Source organism: Ambystoma mexicanum, chromosome 11 (assembly GCF_040938575.1).
Source record: "Ambystoma mexicanum isolate Mex_15411 chromosome 11, UKY_AmexF1_1, whole genome shotgun sequence".
NCBI classification, from domain to species: Eukaryota; Metazoa; Chordata; class Amphibia; order Caudata; family Ambystomatidae; genus Ambystoma; species Ambystoma mexicanum.
Genome location: NC_090934.1, coordinates 249123709 through 249149270, shown reverse-complemented (window position 1 = coordinate 249149270; position 25562 = coordinate 249123709). Strand labels below are relative to the sequence as shown.

General features: G+C 46.3%; 1 protein-coding gene across 1 annotated transcript in view; it reads right to left on the bottom strand.

Moving 5' to 3' along the window:
• Positions 1–22905, bottom strand: part of LOC138503329 (lysophospholipid acyltransferase 2-like) — a 228382-nt gene extending 205477 nt beyond the window's left edge. The window contains exon 1 of the mRNA XM_069622961.1: positions 22739–22905. Coding sequence (XP_069479062.1) covers positions 22739–22828 — 90 coding nt within the window. The 5' untranslated portion in view covers positions 22829–22905. The remainder of the gene's footprint in view (positions 1–22738) is intronic.
• Between the last annotated feature and the right edge of the window lie 2657 nt (positions 22906–25562).

Sequence of the window (25562 nt, the reverse complement as noted above, 5' to 3'; positions counted from 1 at the left end):
CATTTGCTGATTTTGGTTGTGCCTTGACCGCTCAGGCCCTACCCTGCCTATGCCTCTGGCTGCAGGATAAGGTAAGTCATCTTGTTCTGCACACCCACTTCCAGGAGCTTGGCTGGCACCTACATCAGATCCTTCACCTCCAATGAGTAGCCTGGTTCCAGTGCGGCTGGTAGAGGGGCAGGTTTCGGTTCAAACAGCAGTCATCCCCGTTATTCCCTGGGGATATTTGGGGGACAGAGCTTTTCTCTACTTTGGACGCTTTCTATCTTTACCTCACTGTTGGAGTTGGCGTCACTCTCAAAAGAGCTCCAGTGAATCCTTCTTGCCTTCTTGAAAGTGTAAAATGAATAGAAAAAAGAGCAGGAGTCCCCTTTCTTATAAAGGTAAATTCAAACTGAGGATTGGACTAAGTCAAGCCTGCTGTAAGGGGTCCAGTACCTGCTGCTGTAACAAGTGACACATGCATTATTACATCATCATAGAGTGACTGCAGTGAATGGAGGGGACAGGAAGGGAAAGAGTTCCAAAAGAAAAGCAAGGTGGCGGACCCCTTTCTCAGGTCCACCTTTTCCACTCTTGCTATTCTAACTACCTGCTTTTCCATGCCTGCTGACTTCAAAGGCTCTCTGTAGTGCAGCATCCTGATGTGAGGTTGGCCTGTTATATGAGTACCCCTTTGAAGAGGGGTTCCTAGGATATCTACTGGTGATGGCTTCTGTACCCGTGGGGAGGTGTTACCTTTCCTCCTGGAGAATCAAAGGAAGATAGCATCCTTGCTATTGTCACACTGGGAGTAGTGCAGGCAGGAAGGCAATCCATGAATATACATCACTGACCTGGCCTCACTGGCAGCAACACCATTTCACCAAAATTCCAGGAGTAGCAGAAATGACATCACACAACCTTTGACCTCCTGAAGACATCACAGGAGGTGAAGCAATTTGACCCCACACCCAAGTGACATCACAGGAAGTGAACGCCCTTCCGATTTTTCAGAAGCGTCTAGCACCCGTGTTGGTGCTCTCATTTCAGCCAGATATAAGAATCGAGGCACAGAGGAGGGTATGATTTGTCCACTATTACACATTTGGGGAATGTCATTTCCCAGATTCGATGTGGGGTCTATATGTAAAACATACATACTGCAGTATTTGTGACAGGGTACCCGAAATCTCTAATGCAGACTACAGCTAGTGTATGAAACATCAATTGGTCAATGGACACAGAAGTACAGGTTTTCTGTGGCGTTGCTGTGTTAAACCAGCCAAAAAAGCACTGACCTGGGGAGATGTGAGCTGCTGTTTACCCAGGAGATAAATGCTGCACGAGCAAGGCCTGAAAATTAAATAATTGACCAGGATTTAGTATCAACAAAATTCCCTGGTTATAAATATAACTATGAGTCAGCTACCACTAGAAACCTACTAGATTGTTCTGTGAGCACACAGGGGAGTGCATCTGATAATGTTATCTTTGCTGGTAAAGGTTCTTTCAATATACCCACGACCCCCATAGATTTTATTATTTAAGTGTAATACTAGGTGCCAGAGGACTTTAAAAAAAACACCATTTAATGTAATATCATTGCTGCACACATAAATCCATGGCACCACACAGTTATTTTAAATTGAAAACACCCACAAGTTGCTTCTCACCCGGGGACTCACTGGCAGACTTCAAGGCACGCACTGCACACTACCCCTTTGCCAGACCCAGTGGTGCCCAATGGCCTAGCACAAAATTTGGCGGTTCCCCTGCAAGCCATGCTGTGGGGCCCCCCCAAGCTCCTTCACAAAGCACAGGGCACACCACACCCCGGGCCAGTCCGGGCCACCACGTGTGTGCAATGTCTATGATCATTATGCCATTGTAGGGGTATGCACTACTGCAAGTGAAAGAAGTTAATATGCTTTTCAATCAAAGCTTAAATGTTTAATATAACATAGAAAGAAGTGGTCGGTACCTGAACCACACATATACCAGCCACCAGTGGTGGCTGGTGAGTTGTTTTTTTGGAGGGTGTAAATATTTGCTACAGGTATGTGATTACGAGCAAGCATAGTGAGGGATCACAATCTTATGAAAATGGGTTGGCGGGGGGGATTGGTGGGATTCTTCTCCCTAATCAGAGAACATGTTTTGAATAATGGGTAAAATTTCTGCTCTACACAGCACACTTCCTGGGAAAATGTGGGTAAAAGGCCAAAAGTTTGGGTAAAAGGCCAAAAATCGGCTTTGTATGGTGTAGGGTAAATCATGAAAAATGTACAATAGATGCAAGTCACCAAACGTGCACAGGGCATTTCTGATTGCATTATCATGCCAGTCCCTGCAATATATGTCAGTACAGAAAACATGTTTATGCTGGCTTTGCCCATACATTTCCATGCTGGCTCAACCAACACATGGTAGTATTCCCATATAAGATCATATTCATGTTCGCCTTAAGATGTTTTTTTATAGTATCATTACTGGCTCTGGGCCCAAAATTGGCTCTGCCAACATATGCCAGAACTACTATGTAAGTACATACTCCCGTTAGTTTGGCCATTTTAAGTAACATGTCACAATATCAAAACCTGTCCAAACTGGTTCTAATGTAAGCCAGTCTAGATCCATAACGTGTCATGCTTGATTCATCATATATGCTCAGTTAATAAAAAGTCATGCTACAGTAAATATTATACAGGCCGCTACACCAAAACATCAGTCCAGCGAGGTAACACTATTTATCATGCTTGCTTTTTTAAATATGCCGAGTAGTAAATGTCCTGCCACATTAAGCAAGGGCTAGACTGACTGCACCAAAATGCCAGTCTAGCCAGGGATTGGCACACATGAACGTGGCTCTGCCCAAAAATACCAGTAAAACATGCAAAGTCAATAAAAGATGTGGCACACATGCTCCTGTGATCCCCAGTCTCCCAGGGCCTTACACACAAATGCATTCCCTTTCACCCACTGGTCACTCACCCATACATCCCCTCTCGCATTCACTCACACTGGATTCACCACACAGGCACACACCAAACCCCACCCAGAACATTCAAACACACACTACCACATGTATACTCATTCACCCATTGGTCACTCACTCACACCTTCTATTCATTCCACTCATTGTATTCTCTACACAGTCACACACCCGCCCAGAACATTTAAAAAAACACATCACACCACATAACTTCTCATTCACCCACCAGTCGCTCACACCTTCCCTTACATTCACCCATTCCAATCTCTACACAGGCAAACTCCTACCCACCCAGAACATTCATAAACACACATCACATCACTTCTCATTTACCCACCAGTCACTCAGACTTTCTCTTACACCCACTCATTACATTGTGTACACAGACATACACCCACTCACCCAGAACATTCAAAACCACACTTCACATCACTTCTCATTCATCCACCAGTCACTCATACCTTCTGTTACTTGCAACATTGCATTCTATGCACAGTTACACACCCACCCACCCAGATAATTCAAAAACACACATCACATAATTTCCCATTCACCCACCAGTCACTCACACTTTCTCTTACATCCACTCATTACATTCTCTACACAGGCACACACCCACCCACCCAGAACATTCCAAAACACACATCACATCACTTCTCATTCACCCACCAGTCATTCACACCTTCTCTGACATCCACTCATTGCATTATCTACACAGGCACAAAACCACCCACCCAAAAAAATTAAAAAACATACACCACATCAAATCACTTCTCATTCTCCCACTAGTTACTCACACCTTCTCTTACATCCACCCATTGCATTCTCTACACAGGCACATACCCACCCAGAACATTCCAAAACACACATCACATCACTTCCCATTCACCCACCAGCCACTCACACCTTCACTTACATCCACTCATTACATTCTCTACACAGGCACACACCCACCCACCCAGAACATTCAAAAACATGCATCACATCACTTCTCATTCACCCACCAGTCACTCACACATTCTGTTACATCCACCCATTACATTATCTACACAGGCACACACCCAGAACATTAAAAAAACATCACATCATTTCTCTTCACCCACCAGTCACTCACACCTTCTTTTAAATCGACTCATTGCATTCTCTACACAGGCACACACCCACCGACCCAGCCTATTCAGAAACACACATCACTTCTCATTCACCCACCAGTCACTCACAACTTCTTGTACATCCACAAATGACATTCTCTACACAGGCACACACCCACCCAGAACATTCAAAAACACACATCACATGACATCACTTCTCATTCACCCACCAGTGACTCACACTTTTTTTTAACATCCACTCATTACATTCTCTACACAAGCACACAACCATCCACTCATTGCATTCTCTACGCAGGCACACATCCACACCCCCACCCATCCAGAACATTCAGAAACACACATCACATCGCACCACTTCTCATTCATCCACCAATCACCCACACCTTCACTTACATCCACTCATTAGATTCTCTACCCAGGCACACAACCATCCACTCATTGGATTCTCTACACAGGCACACACCCACCCAGAACATTCAAAAACACACATGACATCACTTCTCATTCACCCAGCAGTCACTCACACTTTCTCTTACATCCACTTATTACATTCTCTACACAGACACATTACCATCCACTTATTGCATTCTCTACACAGGAACACACCCACCCAGAACATTCAAAAACACACATGACATCACTTCTCATTCACCCACCAGCCACTCACACCTTCACTTACATCCACTCATTACATTCTCTACACAGGCACACACCCACCCACCCAGAACATTCAAAAACACACATCACATCACATGACTTCTCATTCACCCAGCATTCACATAAATACATCTGACACGCACTTCACAAAAGTACAATACACATCATATTACCAAAAAATAAAAAGCCTTCTTACCTTTTTCTTGCAGCTTTGGTCCGTCCTTCCAGGCCCCCTCTGCTCCTTCGTGCTTCTCACAAACAGGAACCAGGAAGCTGTGAGAGCTTCCTGGTTCCTGTATGTGAGCTGCAAGGAAGCCGGGGGTGAAGGTGTTGTAGCTGAACTGACATGTGACATGTACCACATGTCATAGTCATCTCCAACCCCTACTGAGTGCCTCCCCGGCCCAGCCTTCACCCTGATGGGAGAGGACTAGGCCAGGTACCCACCAGACCTGGTGTGACGGGGACCCCCATGCCGCAGGTAGGTGGAGCCCACTACACAAGGAGCTCCCTTTGTTTTTGTAAAAAGAAAATCTTTCTTTTTAAAAAAAAAACTTCTGGGCATGCAAGGAAGTCTGTAGGGGTTGCAACATAGGCCCCCAGTGGTTGAAGTTGTGACCCTTGGAGACCCCCAAACAACATCCCTGCTAACGGGGTTGACACCTGTATGGTATCACTTGTTGTGGTTTTAATAATTGTCATCATACCATAATCAGGTATGGCTTATTCTTAGAGATTACATTGCCACCAGGGTGATAAGAGCACAACAACAAGTGATACCGTACAAGTGTCAGCCCAGTGAGCAGGAACGGCATTGTTGCTCTATCTGTCATTATTGCTTTATCAGTCACCATACTATAATCAGGTATGGCTTATTCTTAGAGATTACCCTGCCACCAGACTGATAGAGCAGTAGTTATTACCTTTTAGAACAAGGTGCAGATATTAAAGTGACTTTAGGTTACAACAGCATATGAAATCCAAATTTGACCTTTGAACCTGCCCTGTGCCACTGAAAAGCAAGTGCCTGAGTTGTCAGGAGAATGATGCAACAAAATGTATGCATTATGCTTTTGGCATTGATAATTATGAAAGGGGGGTCTGATTTGCAGACTGCCCCTTCAGAAACAGAATTATCTGCATCATTTTATATTAATAAAAATAAAAATGTGAGGGCTTTTATACCCTAGTAGATAGCAATCTGTCATATGCAGTCAAGAAAGCTGAAATGTCCTCAATCTGAGATTTCATCACAGGGTGAGGGTTTATAGTATCCATTTGTGTTGAGAAATAGGAATAGATGGAGTCACCATTATCACGTTCACTAAGCATTTTAAAATACAGTAGGCAATTAGTTGTCATTTTTCGCATCTGTAAAGAAGTGAGCCCCAACTCTAAGCAAATTGCTTCAAAAGGCACACAGTTTGGGAGTCCCAAGGCCTTTCTCCAGAGTTTCCCTTCAAGTCTTTTCAACCAATTTGCTTCTTTCGATGTATAAATGTCCAGGCCATAAACAATGCCTGGAACAATACAAGGCTTACACAACTGCAGGAGACCTTCAGTGGACTCTCCACCACCTTTATGGATAAAGGAGTGAACTGCCTGGAATTTCACCACAGCCGTGTTTATTACGGTATTCGCAAATATTGCCTTTTTCACATTATTTTGGATCAATACGCCCAGATATATATTTCTATTCACTTCTTGCATAGTAGTTTTCGGAATATTTCAATTTAACTTCTTAATGTTGTTTCTATATTTTTTAAACATCATAACCTTGGTCTTACTAAGGATCAGTTCTAAGCCGTTTATGATGGAAAATTGGTTTAAGACTTCAAGGCTGTATTGTAGTGCAAGGGCAGTCTGATCCAATATGACAACATCATCAGTGTACATTAACCAAGATACGGGACGCTGGTCAATTCACAGAGGGTTATTTCTACTATTCTCCAGATTATGGCCCAAATCCGACACATATGTGTTCAATAAGACTGGAGCTAACATGCACCCTTGTTTTAAACCGAATGTGCCCTGAGCAACGGGATAATTGATCACCGGCAGGCAGGGTTCAGTGAGGGCTTGAGCACCAACGATCAAAACCGTCGGCTCCGCTTGGTGTGTGAGAAATATGCCATGCTGAGAAAAAGACAATTGTCTATGCAGTATTCGTTGACCTACGAACTGCATTTGATACTGTCCCAAGAACTCGCCTTTGGGAGTTGGTAGCAGAGCTCAGTATTCCAGGTGCGCTGCTTTCAGCTATCCAGAGCTTCTATACAGGGAACACAGCGGTGGTCCGTTGGGGGGTCGACTGAAGCATTACGAACAATATTGTTGTTAGGAAGGGAGTTCGCCATGGATGCGTACTGGTGCCCAAATTGTTTTGTTTCTTTATTAATGAAGTTTTGAAGAGGCTATTGAGGGTGCAGACCAATGCCCTTTCTCTGGCGGTTGATCATTTCCCAGCCTTGTTGTTTGCAGATGACGCAGTTCTCCTGACCCATACTCCTGTGGGTGTCCTTAAGCAGTTGGAGATTATTTGTACATTTTAGTAAAAGAAATGGCTCTCCTTGAACTTCAGCAAAACCAAGTCTATGGGCCTCATTACAAGTGAGGCGGAAAGGGGTTAACAGCGCCGGTAAAGGTGCTGGTGCCATTAACCCTGTACCGCCTCATTACGAGGTTCCCTCGCGGGACCCGCTCTGGACGTCTGGTCAGACCAGATGCTCTTTACGGCTCCCGCCAGGGGACCGGCATGCTAACAACGGGCCCGTCATTAACGGGCCCGTTGTTAGCATGCTCCCCATTCCCATTGAGCCCCATGAGGGCTCAAATGGGAATGGGGATGGTCTGGGTTGGGGTTCCCTGAATAGGGAAATACCGGGCCCTCCAAAGTCGGAATGGCCCGGTATTTCCCCATTTAGGGACCACGGACAATACCCGAGTTTGGAGGCAGCCCTGCCCTTATTAAGGGCAGGGCTGCCTCCAAATCCGTAATTAAAAAACAGAGAGCCCTTAGAATTACATTGGAGGACAGAGCGATTGAGCAGGTCGTCTCATACGATTATTTGGGGATGAGGGTTACGGCTCTTCTGCATGGACACTGTAGATCCAGAAAGCTAAAACTATGTTGGCCAGGTATTGTGGGGCCCTTGCTAGGTTCTCAAATGAGCATGGAAATGGGGTGGTGTACATAGCACAGGCGCGCCAGGCAGCTCTGTTTGGGGCCGAACTCTGGGGGCACATGGCCATTGAGCCCCTCGCAGTGGTGGAGAGTTCATTTTTGAAAAATATCCTTGGATTGCACCGAATATCCCAGTACTGCTTGAGACAGGCCTGCAAGGGTTCGATTCAATCTGTAAACTACAACCAGTGCTTTACTGGTCCCGCCTATGGTCAAGTGAAAATCTCTGTAAGTATAAAGAAGCAGTTTTGGACGTTATCTCTCAGCAAGGGAGTACTTCTCTAAATTGGGTTTTTCATGGCAAAAACACCATGGGACATCTGGTGCTTGCGGAGTACTGGTCTAACCCTGTGATTCTAACATCTGCATCAAAGTAAGAGATAAAGAATGCTGCAGGGCATAGGGTGGAGAGTGACACCCTGAAGGAATCCTCGGCCTCTGAGTCCCTGGCCCGGGAATCCTGTGTACAAGAAATGGGTCAGCTGCGTAGAGTGCCTCACTATGTCACCCCTAGGAGGGATAAGGTGGCATACTTAAAGTTTCATCTTGGGATTTTGCCCACAGCTGCTCTACTCCTCTGGCTGCCCAGCTAAAGCTAGAGTGTACTGCCCACCAGATAAACACCCCGTAGTAGTTTAGAAGCACTGCACAGGGATCAGATCAGATCAGCAGTTGGTCAGTGTCCCGGATCCCTGGGGGCTGTGTACCGGGCCGATCAGCAATCAGACCAGAACCCCACTGATGTAAACCCTCCTGTAATTGTCTGGCAATTGGCAGCGACGTAAGGAGGGGGCCACACAGAACGGGAACATCCACTTTGCAATGAAGAGTATATCTGCATCTGCCCCACCCGGTAAAGGAGGCCACCCTCGGCCCAAATTCCAAGAAGGGGGCAACACAGACCTGAGCACCAAACAGCCCCGGGGGAAGGGAGCCCAGAGATAATGGAGCAGCCCGGCCCACAGCTGATGAAGTGTCCTCCCACAAGCAGCCCCCAGCAGCCCCAGCAAAAAAAGAAACAAAAAAGAGGGGACACACTCTCCCTGTCCTGACCGTTCTCTGGCACGCCTGGTCCCTCTACAGGCCACATACGCTGAAGCCGAGCGAGTTCCGATGCCCCTCCCTGCACAAGGGATCACAGGCCTATCGGGGCCTCCATACACTCCTCTGGCCCCACCGCTTCTCCCGCTGGGGCCACTACAATGGCTATATCCCCTCACCAGGGGGGTCTTGGCCCCACCTGCGAGCAGCCGGACAGTCCTGGAGAGATGCACTCCATCCCACACCCGGCTCCAGGCTTGCCCAGGTGGGAGGATGCACAGAGCAGGCACACCAAAAGTAGTCACAGCAGGCAGCCCAGTCCTCCAGACTGCTCCTTTGGTGTGGACTCAGAAGCGTCTGGCAACCCTCAAGCCAGAACGCAGCCACCAAGGTGCACCTTCCAGCAGCGGTCAAAAACAATGTCGCTGGCAGCATCAGGGAACGGCTCCCAGCCCACAGCGCCCCGCAACACAGGATCGAATTGGGTGCTACCATCTGGAGCTCACTACACCACCCCAGTTTGATATCCAGCCCCAATTGTTGTGGGGCAATGGGTACTAAGCCGTTATCACCGGACCCGAGCCGAAGCAGCCCACCATTACCTGCTCACAGTGCAAACCGGTACCGGTCCACAGAATGAAAGCTGCAATGAGCAGGTTATTTGTAGGATATTTAAGAGCCTTAGACAGAGCTCTCTCAGGCAGCAGCCATATTGCAGCCACACAACAGTGCCCCTCCCTCCCCCCCAAGCTCAGGACATTTTGAACACAAGGACAACTTTTAAGTTACTAACTACTTGCTATGGGCCTCATTACAAGTTTGGCGGTAGCCTTGCCGGTAAAACTAGCAGGCTGCTGCCAAAATTGCCATTTTTTCCGGCGCCCGCAAATGGGCAATTACCAGGTCATTACGGCCATGCGTGGCCCAGTAATTGCCCATTCGCGGGCGCCGGAATGGAATGCTCCCCATTCACATTTCAGCCCCATAGGGCTCAATGGGGAGGTTGAATGCACCGGCACCATTCCGAATGGTGCCGGTGCATCCGACATGCTCTGCTTGCGGGTGGCGGTACGCCTGCCAGGTCAGACCTGGTGGCCGTAATGGCACCCGCAAGCAAAACTCGTAGTTTGCCGGTCCGGGAACTACGGTACCAGCAAGCTTACCGGTACCATAGTTCGCAGACCGGCAAACTTGTAATGAGGCCCGACTGATCTTTATTTTTAATTTTATAGGTAGGGAAGTTCCTCTTTAGAATAGGCCTAGAGAGGGGTTTTGCCAACCCATTTTGGTTTACTAAAATGTATGACTTTATGAATACCACAACTTTGTGTCCAACTCTCATTTTGAACCCTCACATATGGTGGCCGAGGTGGCATCGACCTCAGTTGATTGAAACTGGGCAACCTTGGGTTTGAGAAACTCAGTAACAAAGCTTCCAATCCATCAATTGCCAATGAACACTATCGGATTTGACTTGTGCAGTAGTAGGCATAGATGTATTTACAACAAGGCCGACTAGGCATGCAGACTGCCAGAGGAGCTGCATTTTATTTTGAATTTACTGGTTGTCATTTTTTAAGTATAAAGCCATTTTAATTTCTCTGTATCTGGCTGATCCACAAGGCTGTGAGTAGTTTTGAGCTGCTAGCAGTCATTCCACTCTGACAGCTAAAGTCTTAGATGGCCATACTTGAATATATGCCTGATATTTGCAGGGAAACGTGTACCAAACGCAGCATGCTTTAGGTATTTAGTGATTCAGTCATACAACTCTCACAGACATATGTGACAGATATAAAGCTCTTTGGCCATTCTTATCTTCCCAAAATGCTCTTTAATATGCAAAACATCCAAAACCTCATTGTTTTATTGGTGCCACTTCAAATTATCTTTGGAGTTCTTTCTAATCAATACACACATACACTGTGTTAAGCAATCACTTTTATATTCAAATACACAACATGCAGTTTTTAAACCATTGCAAAAATAAGAGTTTTCCCCTCTAAAAAGTAAAGTTTAAAAATAATGCAACATTTTACAATATTAAATGCATGGCTATGATTAAGGTAAGCACAGAGTTCCCACAGGTGACACTAAAATGATGTTCAGAAACAAGCACTCATTTCCGTCTCCGGCTCCAAATTTCAGAGGTCTCTGCCTATCCAAAAAAGAGCAAGTGTGACATAGATTATAGAGAAGCTAAAATGGTGAAGAGTAAATCTGAATGCGTAAGTGCATCAAGAAACCTGTGAGAGGATAGCCAAAACCATAGAAGGGTGAGAACAAAAACAGTGTGCCAAAGGTGGACATTGTTTTACAGCTGTAAAGGTGTCCCGTAAAGATATCCATTCAGCCATCATTACAGAAGCTGCTGCTCAGTGCCAAGCAGGCAACTGGCATCCTTGCTGGGTTTATCATGTGTCTTTGATTAAATTCTGCTGCACGCTCAGTACTACCAGGAGAACCAGCTGCAAAGTATGTCACAAAATGCAAAACTGTGATGCTTATGAGTAATTTCCCATTAATTACATTTATTTTAAATACAAGGTAGGGCTTTTACTGTGAAACAGTACTTCAAACGACAGCAGGACATCTCTATCTATACCCATAGAGCTCAAAATGTTCCTATGCATTGTACAGTCCAACCAACTCTACGGAGTTAACAACCATTTTAAATTACCTTAAACGCAAGCTGGCAAGAACCATAGCCTTAACCACACCAAAGCTTATATTGTGCTAGAACGGACTATTCATTGCTCAACTTTACTCTTGGAGCATTGAGTATTTTGAACAATTGTAGAAACAGCAATGATGTAAACAGTATGCACCACTTCATTTGTTACAAAAGGTGCCTGCATTGTGCAGCTATGAGGAATGATGTTACTTCCTACATATGAATGTTCAGGGTCACCCATATACATTACTCCACTGTGAGAATGCACAGCTAAAATATTTCAAGAATCCTCACCAACTGTCTTTACTCTACTGAGGTGTTTATGCCCAGGCAGAGTTTTTCCAAATTCCATTTGTGATTTTGCCATTTTTAATGGCGTTTCAGCCCAAAGGATGGGAGGTACATCGGCCACAGCCGGTAAATTGCCTTATTTCCATTCACCCCCCTCCCCCGCTAACACCAGAGCTGTAACCCTGAAAAGGGGTTTTAGTTATTTTTATTCAACATTGTCATAAGATGTGCCTGTACCACTTGCATATATTTCATATGTAAACTATCATTTGACAAGACCTGATGCAGAAATGTAGTTATGTTGCATTAATTTTACATACCAGTATAGGTGGTTTTCATAAAGTGAGAGCAGGCAATTTGTGAGAGAAACCAGATAATGGCATTAAAACCGAAATTCCCCATTCCAACCTTTTCTCACTTGTTTCCAGTTGGCAGACAGGCTATGTTCTTATCACTTTGTCTAAAATATTGTTTTCCGGACTTAACCGAAAGTAGACAATTAACTGTAACAATGACCACTAGTACACTCAACTCTAGAACACACTGCCTTCTCCAAATCTGAATACACTCTTTCAACTAGGATAACATAGAAGATGACATGCTTGAATTAATAGGGGAAGCAATAACTTCCTTATCCATGCAACCTTAGAAGTGTCCTTATAATGTTATGGAGCCAAAATGGGGGACAAAATGGGTGTGAAGGGGTGTAGTTTGGACAACGCAGACATAGTTTGTTGAAGGGGCGGAATCTGGTAAAGGTGCAGAGTCTGGCAGAGGTGGAGTAAAGAGGGGGGGCACATGCACTTATTTGGGCCTAGGGCAGCAGACAGCCTAAATACGCCACCTGTAATAGGGGAGAATAAATTCAAGCTGGTGCAAGGAAGGCATGGTATCAAACAGTGAAGACAGACCAAGTGATTACAGTTCAAAGGGGATTTTTTGGAACTTCAATGGGTTGGTTGAACGCCTATCTAACCCTAAATCTAAGGATGGAGCAATCTATGACCATCAAATAATAACAACGTAGTCCTAGTGGAGTCTCTGTCAAAATAGAAGGGCCAATACTAATAAACCTATTGCCAGTCCTTACTTCTAAATACAAATGGTGTGGGATAACAATGCAGGCAAAAGAAAAGTGTTCAAGAAAGAATATGTCCGGATAGTTGAGCAGTTGGCTTCCCTTCCCCACGTTTTCAGCATGGGACAAGGCGGCATGTTCAAGCTTCGCACTCACTCTGGCATCTCTGCCACTAGGATACAGTTCAAAGCATAGGTATCTGCCTTCTGTGCCAAAGTCTCTTTACCATTCAAAGTCTCTTTATTGCAGAGGGCCTGACTTAACAAATAAGCACTAAAGTTCCTTCCTTCCCAGGTTTTCCACATTCATGGGTTCTCAGGTCCACTATTCAACCATGGGTCGCTCTCCTTCAGGTTTGGACCCCTTTTAGCACAATATTCACAATTGGTCTCCCTCAATCAGGCTCGGACCACGGATCTCCCTTATTTGGGCTCTGACCCCTCTAACTCAATTGGTCTCCCTCAATCGTGCTCAGACCACGTATCTCCTTCATTCGGGCCCGGACCCCTTAACACAATGTTCTCAATTTGTCTCCCTTATTCGGGCTCGGACCGTGTCAAAATCAAAGACTTTCAATTGTGCAATGGATTTTGCTTAAACCATTGCAGGACCACTTCATTTCACTTCATTTCTCATTCTCATCTTTTACTTTTACTTTTTATCACTTTTAGCTGAACACCTTACAGAGACCTTTGATTGGGCACACTTGCGGTGCTGGAACACTGTCACAGATGTTGTATCTTCCTTTTCTTAGTTCAAACATCCATCAGCAATTCAGCTTTCCTTGCATTTTTCATCACACGCGTTACACATCTTCCTTCTTGCGCACTTTATACAATGTTGCGCTTGCAACCTTGACTTCAGCACAGACCGGTCTTGCATCGGTCTCCCCAACTCACTGGCTGTGTTAATCTTACTGGCACTGCTTTAATCTTGGAGCCAAGGACGGTACCACGGCGGCTGCTGCTCCTCCCCGACTTGATCACCCATGCAGGAGGGCCCCGGGTATCTCCGACACACAATGCAGGATTCTTCAGTCTTGTGACACTACCAGTGGATTGCTGTCTTGATATATATCATGTACCACCTTTTCACTTGTGTTACTAACATCACTACAAATGTAGAAATGCATTATTAGTGTTTGCATATGGCATTGGGAATTTATTTCTGCTGTTTTTTGCTTTCATTTGTGTCCCACAATTATATTTTTGTAATGAAGTGTGGCTCTGCCTTTCGTGGACCTTTTTATATGGTTTTTGAATAAAATGCGTTAAAGCTTTTCTGACCTCATGTAACTGCTTATTTTACAATAGCAGTTTGGTGTTGAACACACTTAATATGACCTCCAATTGTGTGTAAAGGTGGGGTGGTTTGTGGGTACCTGCTTTGTTTATATACATCATTGTTCCCTCAACTCACAAACCCCCCGGTAACAAAAAAGAGGGCATTTTATGCTCTAGTGGCATTGATATTGTTTCCTGGTCTTACGTCTTTCAATCCGAAGGACTTTGGAAAGTAACGGTTTTCCGCTGGAAAGATCAAGGGTATCTCCCTCCTGGTACATCCTTCTTGGCTTGCCGTCTTTCTCCCTTCGTTCAGCTTCTGTCTCAACCTTTGTGTGCTTTGCCTCGTTCAGAATGTGTTCTCGTGCTCCGCCTTTTATCCATGTGGGGAAGCTTAATGGAAGTCAGGTGTGAGTGGTTGCCATTAATTGCCTGACCTGTTCTGACCATAGTAGTGGGACATGCTCGGGTGTGAGTCTGTTTTGTTCCAGTGCGGGCTGTCTGTGTTAAAGTGTTCGTGTAGGGAAAGGGGGGGGTTACTAAATTTCCTACGGAGTAGGATGGTGTAAAGGTCTTATAGGAAAGGGGATACTGCATCTTGCCATCAGGTGTCCCACTCCCCGAAGACCCTCAGCCAGGTGATCCTCCTGCACTGGTCCACCCGCAGGAACGATGGCCATGTCCTGGCCACCTGGATGACAGATGCCTGGGGACTAGTGGGTGAGACACCTTCTTGTTTCTCACACTGGGGACAGAGTTTTAATACCCTCACCACCCCACCCGGAACATACATTAGACTTGCCCTTAAGTCAGGTTTGTCTGGCAACACATCTTAGATGTGTTGGAGGGCGTAATAGACCCAGACTATAGAGGGGACTTAAAGGTTTGAATACAAAACCATAGCAAAGTGGCCCATCAAGTGAAGGCAGGAGAGAGAATAGCACAAGGAATTTTGAAGAAGGCGATATTTTCTAAACCCCAAGAATTTAAAGCGCATTATAAAACAGAAAGAGGAATCCAGGGTTTTGGGGAGGCAGATATAGAGCCTCATATTACACCCAAGGCCATTCCATCTCCCATAGCAGATGAAGAACCTGAAATAATCCCTGACCTAATGTTTGCTAGGATGAGGGAAGAGAGAGACGGGTGGACATTTTTTTTCTTCTGAAGACATGGTTATTATATAGGGGAGATAATAGACCTGATAGTACCCCTAGGTCACAGGTTGTGGTGCCCAAGAGCCATAAGAAAATTGTGCTGGAGATCGCTCAATCCCACCTGACAGGTGGGCTCTAAGGGATAGCCAAAACCTATGCAAAGATCCTAAACTGGTTCTATTGGCCCGGGATATACCCCGTTATAAAGAACTTTGTGCACTTGTTCTCTATGTCAGAAGACCAGGAGCCAAATGTCCCCTCCAACTCCCTTAAAACCTCACCCCATCATAGAAATACCTTTCTCACTCATAGGTATGGCTATAGCTAAACCCCTAGAAACATCAAAGTTGGGAAACCAATCTATATTAGTGATATTGAACTATGCAACACATTACCTTGAAGCTCTTCCTTTACAAAAACAAAACTTCAAAACAAATTCTTAAGCACTTGATTATATTTTTTTCAATAGCGGGCTTTCCCGAGAAGATCTTGACAGACCAAGGATCTACCTTTATGAGTAATCATATGTCTGAGGTAAAGGACATTCTTCAGATTCAAACTTTACGTCCGTTCATATATCACCCTCAAACTGATAGTCTGATTGAAAGATTAATTAAGACCTTAAAGCATATTTAAAGGAAACTGGTTGAAATTGACGGAAAGAATTGGGATGTTATGACGCCATGGGCCTTTCTTGCTATTAGGAAGACACCACAATCCTCAACAGGGTTCGCACCATTTGAACTTTTGTATGAGAGAGAACCGTGAGAGGTTTTACATATGTTGTGTGAAATCTGGGGGGAACGAGAGAAAGCTACTTTACCTCTATCCCAAACTTCCCAGAGACTGAAGGACCACATGGCAGCAGTTAGGTCCATAATACAAATAAATATGGTTATGACCCAGGAACATCAAAAGGGATATCATGATAGAATCGCTGTATTAAGATCCTTTTCTATTGGACAAAAAAGTCCTAGTTCTCCTTCCCTATTCCAAAAACAAAATGCTCTCTAGGTGGCTCATTCCCTGTGCGGTATAAGAACAGACAGACCCTTACAATTATTGGGTCTCACAACAAGATCGAAAAGGTAAGACCCACATTTATCATGTGAATCTTCACAAGGAATGGAAAGAAAACCCCATTAAGGATACAACTGTGGTATTGACCAGTTTGTTAACTGAGGAAACCAACACAAATACTCAAATTCCCCCGAACTTAGCTCAGAATCGAAAGGAGGACCCTGTGGACCTCTTGGAGCAGATACCTGATGTTTTCTGAACAGAACCTGGTAAGGTGAAAGGAATATATCATTACATCTGCACACCTCCAGGAAAAGTGGTACATCTAAAGCCATATAGAATGCCTGAGGCTATAAAAACAATAATTGAGGAGGAGTTAGAAAACATGTTTATCGAGCCCTCTAAGAGCCCCTGGTCATCACTGACTGTATTAATTGCTAAAGCAGAACAATCGTGGAGGTTCTGCATTGATTCCAGGAAGGTAAACACGGTCTCTCAGTTTTGATAGTTACCACATGCCCAGAATTGATGAATTTTTTGATCAATTGGTGTCTGCAGTTTACCTCTCCATGATTGATCTGACGAAGGGGTACTGGCAAGTTCCTGTTAATCCAGCAGATTTAAAGTATTACCTTCTGGTTTAATTCTTCGGCCCTATGCCTCTTTCCCTGGAGCATACATTGATGATATCATCATCCACAGTAAGATTTGGAGAGAGCATGTTTACCACCTATATTTAGTTACCAGAGCATTAAGAAAAGATTGGCTCATGGCAAACCCAAGAAATGCCGTTTAGCTAGGTCAGCAGTTAAACAGATTGGTTCAGTCTCAGACAAAAAAAGTTAAGGCTGTTAAAGAAACCCCAAGTCCCAACACAAAAAAAGATCTGAGAGCTTTCTTGGGTTTAGTAGAATATCACTGGTGTGTTTTATCCCTAATTTCTCATCTGTAACATCTTGTCTTGCTGACAATCGCAAGAATGTTGAGCCCCAGAAACTTAAATGGTGGGATGAAGATCAATCGTTTTTTTACAAACTCAAACACATTCTACGTAGCAAGCCTGTGTTGAAGGTGGCAGATTTCAACTGGGAGTTAATCCTACAAACTGATGCCTTGTATAGCGGTCTGCAAACAGTTCTTTCACAAGATCAGTACGGTATAGAACATCCCATCCTCTTTATAAGTAGGAAGTTATTTCCACAACAGAAAAATTATAAAATTATGCAACTCTTGAAGCCCGAGCCATTAATTGGGCTATAACCTACCTCAAATACTATCTGACAGGTAGGAAATTCTGACTTGTCACACAGATAATGCCTCATTTCTTGGCTTGGATGAGCCTTTGCAAGGACACTAATGTACGAGTCATGCAATGATTGTTAGATTTACGAGGCAATGTCCACTTCCTTTCCCGTTTTCGAATATAGGCTGAGAGAACCAGCAGCATTATGGGAAATGTATATGCTGATTCCCTGGCGGTGACCTCCTCCCAGGTGGCCAGGGGATAGCAGACACTACCTGATCCTGACCCTGGGGGCAGCTATATGAGGGAGGATCACATGGGAGGAAACAACTACTTGGGAGGTGGTGACTCCATTGGATGAGATGCAGTATTCCCCCTTTTTCTCCCGAGGAAGACCCTTAATACCCAAATCCCTAATGTCCTATTGCTATTCTAGTCAAACCCCCATCCATGACTCAAGCACTCACAATCACACGTAACATCTTCTATTTCCAATATGTTTTTATGTGAAAATTTTAAACAAAACCATCCAAAAAATCTGATAACATCTATGGACATCAACACCCATAAATCCTCATATACTAAGACGAGGAAGAGGAGGAAGGAGTTTATGCAAACCACGAGAAGCCCGAAACCAAATGTGCAGGCTAATTGTTTTACTAGCCCTAAATTGCGCAGGACGTTTAAAAATGGCATCCACACTAATGAAAAGAGCAGAGCGGGAGAGAACCGTGCAGGAGAAAGCAGTGCGAGAAAAGACATGTACATCCCGGCGGCAGATCGTGAACGCGAGACACACATACCGGTGTTGCGAGAAGGGAGGAGAGAGGCAGCAGGCACACCCAAAAGGCCATGGAAGCACTGGGAGCTGCAGAGGAGCTCCTGGAGGTAAGGTCGTGCAGAAAGGCAGCATTCTCCGGTCCAAGACATGGCCCGAAGCCAGCGAGTGATCACAAAGCCACAGGAAACGCTGAGGGAATGTCCACACAGTGTGAGATGTCAAACCAGAGAGGAAGCTTCATCTCAGAGGCACGCCAAGAGTCGTAGACACTGGGAATGCCTGATGAGTCTGCCAAAATCCATTGAGGACCCTGGGGCTGTACCGACACACATGCAATCGAGTAAATTAACAGTATGAGCTTGCTAATATGGACAATATTTAAAAGTGGTTTGAATGCAGAGAAAACCCAATAGCAAATCCATGCCAAATACAAAGAATATTTGAATGCAGAAATAACAAAGTACAGCAAGAAGACCAAAGCAAATACAGATGTATGAGATGCCAATTTGGGGGAAAGTTGAAGCAAATGTTACAATAGGCAAATATGCCAAGCACCTCAGGGTATATGCTACTGTGGTATAATGAAAGGAACAGAGAAGCAATTTAAAATGTCCTGGCCAGTGAATACCCCAGGCAGTTTAAATTGTTGTCAGATACCTGGCAAGGTGGTATACCAGGGGATCTGAAAAGCCCATATAAGGACTCCTGGCAGAGGAGTATATGTACCAGGCAATCCGTCAAAGTTGTATAAAGATTCTGACATTGTGGGAAGATACCTGGCTGGGGGTATAACAGGGGTTTTGAAAAACCCATAGAAGGATACGTGGCAGGGGAGCATACCAGGCAATCCACAAACATTACAAGGAGAGCAAAAGATGAAACGTATTGTTTGAACAAGAACTTTGTGAGTCTAGTGAAAATACAAAGAAACTGTTTGTTAAAGAGACACAAGAAAGACTGCTATTGTTTGAATAATAACTTTGTGAGTCATAAAGGAACTATTGGATAATGGGACACTCTTGCCATCCTACCTAAAAATCCAGTTGAAGGGAGCCACTCTCTGGATCCAAAGGTCTTTCATTCGAGAACACTTGTATGGAAGTCATCCGCATACATTTTTGGTTGTGAAAACTGTTTGCTAAACATCAAGTCAGAGATATTTCCTTGCGCTCTTGGTTGTTTTGTTTTAGTGTGAGGGTCAGGATGGCTTTTAAGTTACTGACTACTTGACACAAACTGAGCTTTAGTTTTCTAGGTAGGGAAGTTCCTCTTTAGAATATGGCTAGAGAGGGGTTTTCCCAACCCATTTGGTTTTATGAAATGCCTGACTTTGAGAATACCACAACTTTGTGTCAGACTCGCATTTCTGACCCCTCACACAAGAAACCACTAAACAGGCACCCATAGGCAGTCCCACCATGCAGTTACAAAGCAACAGCGCACAGGTGGATACCGAGCAGCAGCACAATAGGAGTCTGGACTATACACATATGCATTCTTTCACAACAGGCACAGAGCCACAGAATAGCTAAAAACAATAAGGGGGCACACAGGAGGGACGCAATGGAGACAACCTGAGATAGTTACAAAGCAGACACACACAGAGGCATTGACAGAACAGGCAGAGAGCCAGTCACATGGAGCATGCACACACAGACGGGTATGGACTAGCAAACGAGTATGAAAGCAACTTGGAAATTTGTTTAGCACCAACAAGGGACCAAGGTAGCCACCTGGTCCCATAACTATGTGCCCCTTGCAGACTGTCACATGATCTCACAGAGACTCATGTGGCTGTGTACACAGTCACCGTGCTTTCCAATGAAAGTCACATGCCACAACATTGTAAAGCCAGTCACAGAGAGCCAGAGAGCTGCTCACAGCCAGCCCTGCAGCAAAAAACATCTTACACGCAGTGGCTGGTCAGGCAGTAATATGTAGCAAAGAGAGCGTCACAGGGTCTTACAGTCAGAGGACCACATACAGTCCCTGCTATAGACCGCGGGGAATCTTATATACAGTGACTAGCCTATCACAGTTACAGGGCATCCAATAGAGGGTCGCAGGTCCTCAATGCCGGAGAGTTACACACAATAAGTCTTTCTAGGCCGGAGGCAATCTAATAGACCGTCTCTTCGCCTATTATAGTTGCAGGGCACCCAAGAGACATGCACAGGGCCTGGCATTCAGGAAGAGACAGTCACAGGTAATCTTATAAGGTTTCGCGTGACCTATTACAAGCATTCACCGGGCACTCGGAAGACCGTCACAGGCCGCAGGGAGTCTCATAAGCTGTCTCTTGACTTATTACAAGCAGTCACCGGGCAATCGGAAGACCGTCACAGGCCGCAGGGAGTCTTATAAGCTGTCTCGTGACCTATCACAAGCAGTCACCGGGCACTCAGAAGTCCGTCACAGGCCGCAGGGAGTCTCATAAGCTGTCTCTTGACTTATTACAAGCAGTCACCGGGCAATCGGAAGACCGTCACAGGCCGCAGGGAGTCTTAAAAGCTGTCTCGTGACCTATTACAAGCAGTCACCGGGCACTCGGAAGACCGTCACAGGCCGCAGGGAGTCTTATAAGCTGTCTCGTGACCTATCACAAGCAGTCACCGGGCACTCGGAAGACAATCACAGGCCGCAGGGAGTCTTAGAGAGAACCGTGTGGCCTATTACAGGCGGTCTGCAGGGCACCGTAGAGACAGCCAATGAAAGAACTGCTTCAGCCTGCTGTAGCCCGCGGTGAACCTTATGCACAATCTCGTGGCAGACAGTCACAGGGCACGCAAGAGACAGCATGAAAGATGGCCTTCAATGTTCTGCATCGCTTCCTCCCAACAGTCTCTCAAAGTTAATGAGCGCTTCCTCCGTGTATGACCGAAGGCACTTTATGTGTTCCCGGGGAGGTTGAGCGACAGCATAAGCTGGGGGTAAACTGCCTCACACCTATTGAGGACCCCTACCCTCCCAAATGAAGTGGGAAAAAGGGCAGCCGAGTTGGGGGAGCCTTGCTTGGCGACTAGGGGCCCCGGGACAGGGCATACGCCTTCCACCGGCTCATCACGTTACAGTGCCCTTTCACTTCCAGTAACCCAGGCAGCCAATCATTTCACTGGCTTAGAAATGAAAGACCCTGGGGCCCTCGTCAGGGGCCCAAATGACACACTTGTCTGGCTTCTGAAACTCGCGAACAGCCTAGATACGGGAGGGGCTGCTGGGAGAGGGTAGGGGGGTCACGTGAAGGGGTGCGGGGGGGGGGGGTCGGTCAGGTGTCCTGCTCGCCTCATTTAGAAAGACTCGCTCCACAAAACGTGTCCTACCCGAGCCCATTCAATCTTTTGTCGCTTGGCTGCATTTATCAGAGACCAGTGGCGAAGGAAGGCTCCGTCCTGTTTCTTTTTCTTGGCCTCTCCGCTGCTATGAACAGGAGTCGGTGAAAGGAGAGGAGTCCAGTATCCGGGAACCTCCAAGACCCGGTCATTGGCCCCCACCTTTGCCTGCCAGCGATGCCCTCCAGGGAGGCCCCGAGCGAGGAGGATGCTCGCTCTATCAATGTACCCACCTGTCTCTGGCGGAATACCCCTCTCCCCTTCTGTGTCACAGAAGGGTACCACGTCCCTTAAGGTATTTCCAAATGTTCCGACACTGAAACAATAGGCGGCCAGCCACCCAAATCCTAGAAGCACTAGAACCTCTAGCCCCGCCACTACTTGAAGGGTGTACTGTTCAGCACATGTCGTGCGCCCCTCCATGATGCACCTGTTTGCACCCCACTTCCTGTGTGCATCACCTGCTTGATAAGCCGCCCTTAGCACAGCCAGATCCCCACAACCCCCCCCCCCCCTCCCCCGCCCCGTCATCGCCAGTTCCTCACTGGCTTGCAGACCCTGGCATTCACAGGTGCCCAATCCGTTTACCTGCTGCCCCTCCCCCACTGATGCCACAGTTGTGTATACCCTGCCTCTATGCACCTCTCTTGGGCACCGCCCAGATGCCTCGCCTGTCACTTCCCAAGTTCTTCCCTTCTTAAGGTTACCTCAAAGGCTCCCCCCCTACCTCCCTCCCGCCACTCGAACAGGTTCTGCACCCATGCCCCTTCTGCCTTTGTACACCTGGAGAGCCCAACCGTTTGCCACCGGCCGCCTCCTCCCCACAAGTCCTCATCCATGCCTCACTAGAGAATGCCTAGCACCCGACTACTAATGCCCTCCACCCTCACAGCCCGGCCCTCGCCCCGCCTCACCTGCTTGTCGGGCAGCTCGTTGTACTCCCTGGCAAGGGACTGCAGCAGTCCCGGGCCCTGCATCTCGGCGGCGGTACCCAAGCTGCCCATGGCCGTGCCGCCCGGGGAGAGAAAGGCACTGAGTGCGATAAGGCGTGGAGTGACGCACTCACAGTACACGGGCACCCACAGCCGGCACTCCCTGGCGCAGCCCCCACCGACCGCACCCGGGAACCGCCCAGGACAGCAGCGGACAGGCAGTGCAAACTTCCCCCTAACACACCCACACGCAGAGAACAAGTGCAGCACGGGGGTGGGGGCGGGGGGCAGCCATTCAAGTTTCACTCGCACAAGGAACCCAAAACAACAGACACAGAAGCAGGGCAAGCTTCATGCACACACACAGATCATCCGGTGTAGCAGTTTAGCGAGAATGCAGATGACCCTCTCTCCAGAAGATCGCAATCATTCACACCAGTGCAGTGAGGTAGCCCACTCAAAGAGTGTGACGGGAAGGGCGGGCACCAGCTGTGGAAGCTTCCCTCCCGCACAAAACGGGGACAGTGCTCTTTCTGGCAGAATCAGTGCACGCTTCACTGACACACAGAAAAGATACAGCACTGGCACTAGTACACGCTTTCCTCACACAGCGGTGAAGCGGGTGTCCCCCCAACGCTACTTTATATACCATACAACCACACACACACGAACGAGAGCTGCCTGGACCACTGGCTGTAGTACTGTGTACTGCACGCTGAGGTGAAGCCTGTGCTGCACCAGTGCCCCTTTAGACACCACACAACCGCAAACACATGCACAAGAGGTACAGCACTGTCAGTAGTACAAGTGTACCTCACACACAAGTGAAGCATGTGCTTCGCCGGAGCCCCTTTAACCACCACACACACATGCACAAGAGGTACAGCATTGTCAGAGGTACAAGGGACCTCACACAGAGGTGAATCATGTGCCTACCTAGTGCCCCTTTACCTACCACACACATGCACAAGTGGTTCAGCACTGTCAGTAGTACAAGTGTACCTCACACACAGGTGAAACATGTGCTACGCGGTGTCCCGTTACGCACCACACAACAGCAAACACATGCACAAGAGGTACAGCACTGTCATTGGTACAAGGGACCTCACACAGAGCTCAATCATGTGCCTCCCCAGTAACCCCTTTGAGTACCACACAACCACACACATGCACAAGAGGTATAGCACTGCCAGTGGTACAAAGGACCTCACACAGAGTGGAATCATGTGCCTCCCTAGTGCCCGTTTACGTACCACACACATGCACAAGTGGTTCAGCACTGTCAGTAGTACAAGTGTACCTCACACACAGGTGAAACATGTGCTACGCGGTGTCCCGTTACGCACCACACAACCGCAAACACATGCACAAGAGGTACAGCACTGTCATTGGTACAAGGGACCTCACACAGAGCTCAATCATGTGCCTCCCCAGTAATCCCTTTGAGTACCACACAACCACACACATGCACAAGAGGTATAGCACTGCCAGTGGTACAAAGGACCTCACACAGAGTGGAATCATGTGCCTCCCTAGTGCCCGTTTACGTACCACATACATGCACAAGTGGTTCAGCACTGTCAGTAGTACAAGCGTACCTCAAACACAGTTGAAACATGTGCTTCGCCGGTGCCCCGTTACGCACCACACAACCGCAAACACATGCACAAGAGGTACAGCACTGTTCACACACATGATTCACACACAGGGGAATCATGTGCCTCCCTAGTTCCAGCTACATACTACACACATGCACAAGAGGTTCAGCACTATCAGTATTACAAGCTTATCTCACACACAGGTGAAGCATCTGCTTCGCCGGTGGCCCTTTACGTACCACAAAACCACACGCATGCACAAGAGGTACATGCGTGCAAGGTAATTTCAGGATTCCAGGGGAAAAGGGTGAAGAGGGAAGGGATCAGGTCAGGGAGAACCAAGGGTAAAAGTGAGGCCATTGCGAGTGATAGGACAACACTTTCCAGATGTTACGACAAAGACATTTACAACATCGGTTCATATTAGAATCAATTTGGGAGGTGATTAAATCAACACCAGAGAAGGGTTGAGATAGGGGTGCCTATTAGCTCCCTGTCTTTTCAACCTTTATATGTGTGACCTGGGAAAGAGAGTGTTAGATGCTTTCCACCAAAAACTGGGCATCTCCATCTGAAATACTTGGCTTTTGCTGACAGTCTAATTCTCAATAAAACTAGCATTGGCCGACAGAGAAGTTTTATAAAACTGGTGAATTTTGCCACCGTGAAGAACCCAAGGCTAAGCATTAAACAAACAGCCATAGTTATCTTCCCCAAAAAAGCAATTAAAAGAGGAGCCAAGTTTCATATGTCTGGTGGCCCAATTCAATCCTGCAATTCAATTCGACATTTGGGATAGACAATAGAAAAAACACCACAAATGTGGGGGACACTAAGGAAAGACTAATGGGCAGTTGACCAGCATTTGTGGCTCAATTAAAGAAAATTAAGAGCACATTTTGCAGGTGTACTTAAATCCCCCTGCTAACCTGTCATAAACAAAACATTCTTCCATCATTGCAATATGGGATAGAATGCGTGAAAACCCTCAATGAAAAAGAACTGGCCCTCATAGAGGGTACTATCCGGAAAAAATATGAAATCTGCCAACCTATGTTCCTATAGTGGTTATCAGGTTAGAATTGGGTATCCATTCGATCCATTCATATATATTGGCAAAAAGACTGATGCTGTTGACCAAAATCTTAAATCCAGTAAAAAACTCTCTGTATAAGGATTGCCATGAATATTAACCAAACAAAGCGGTA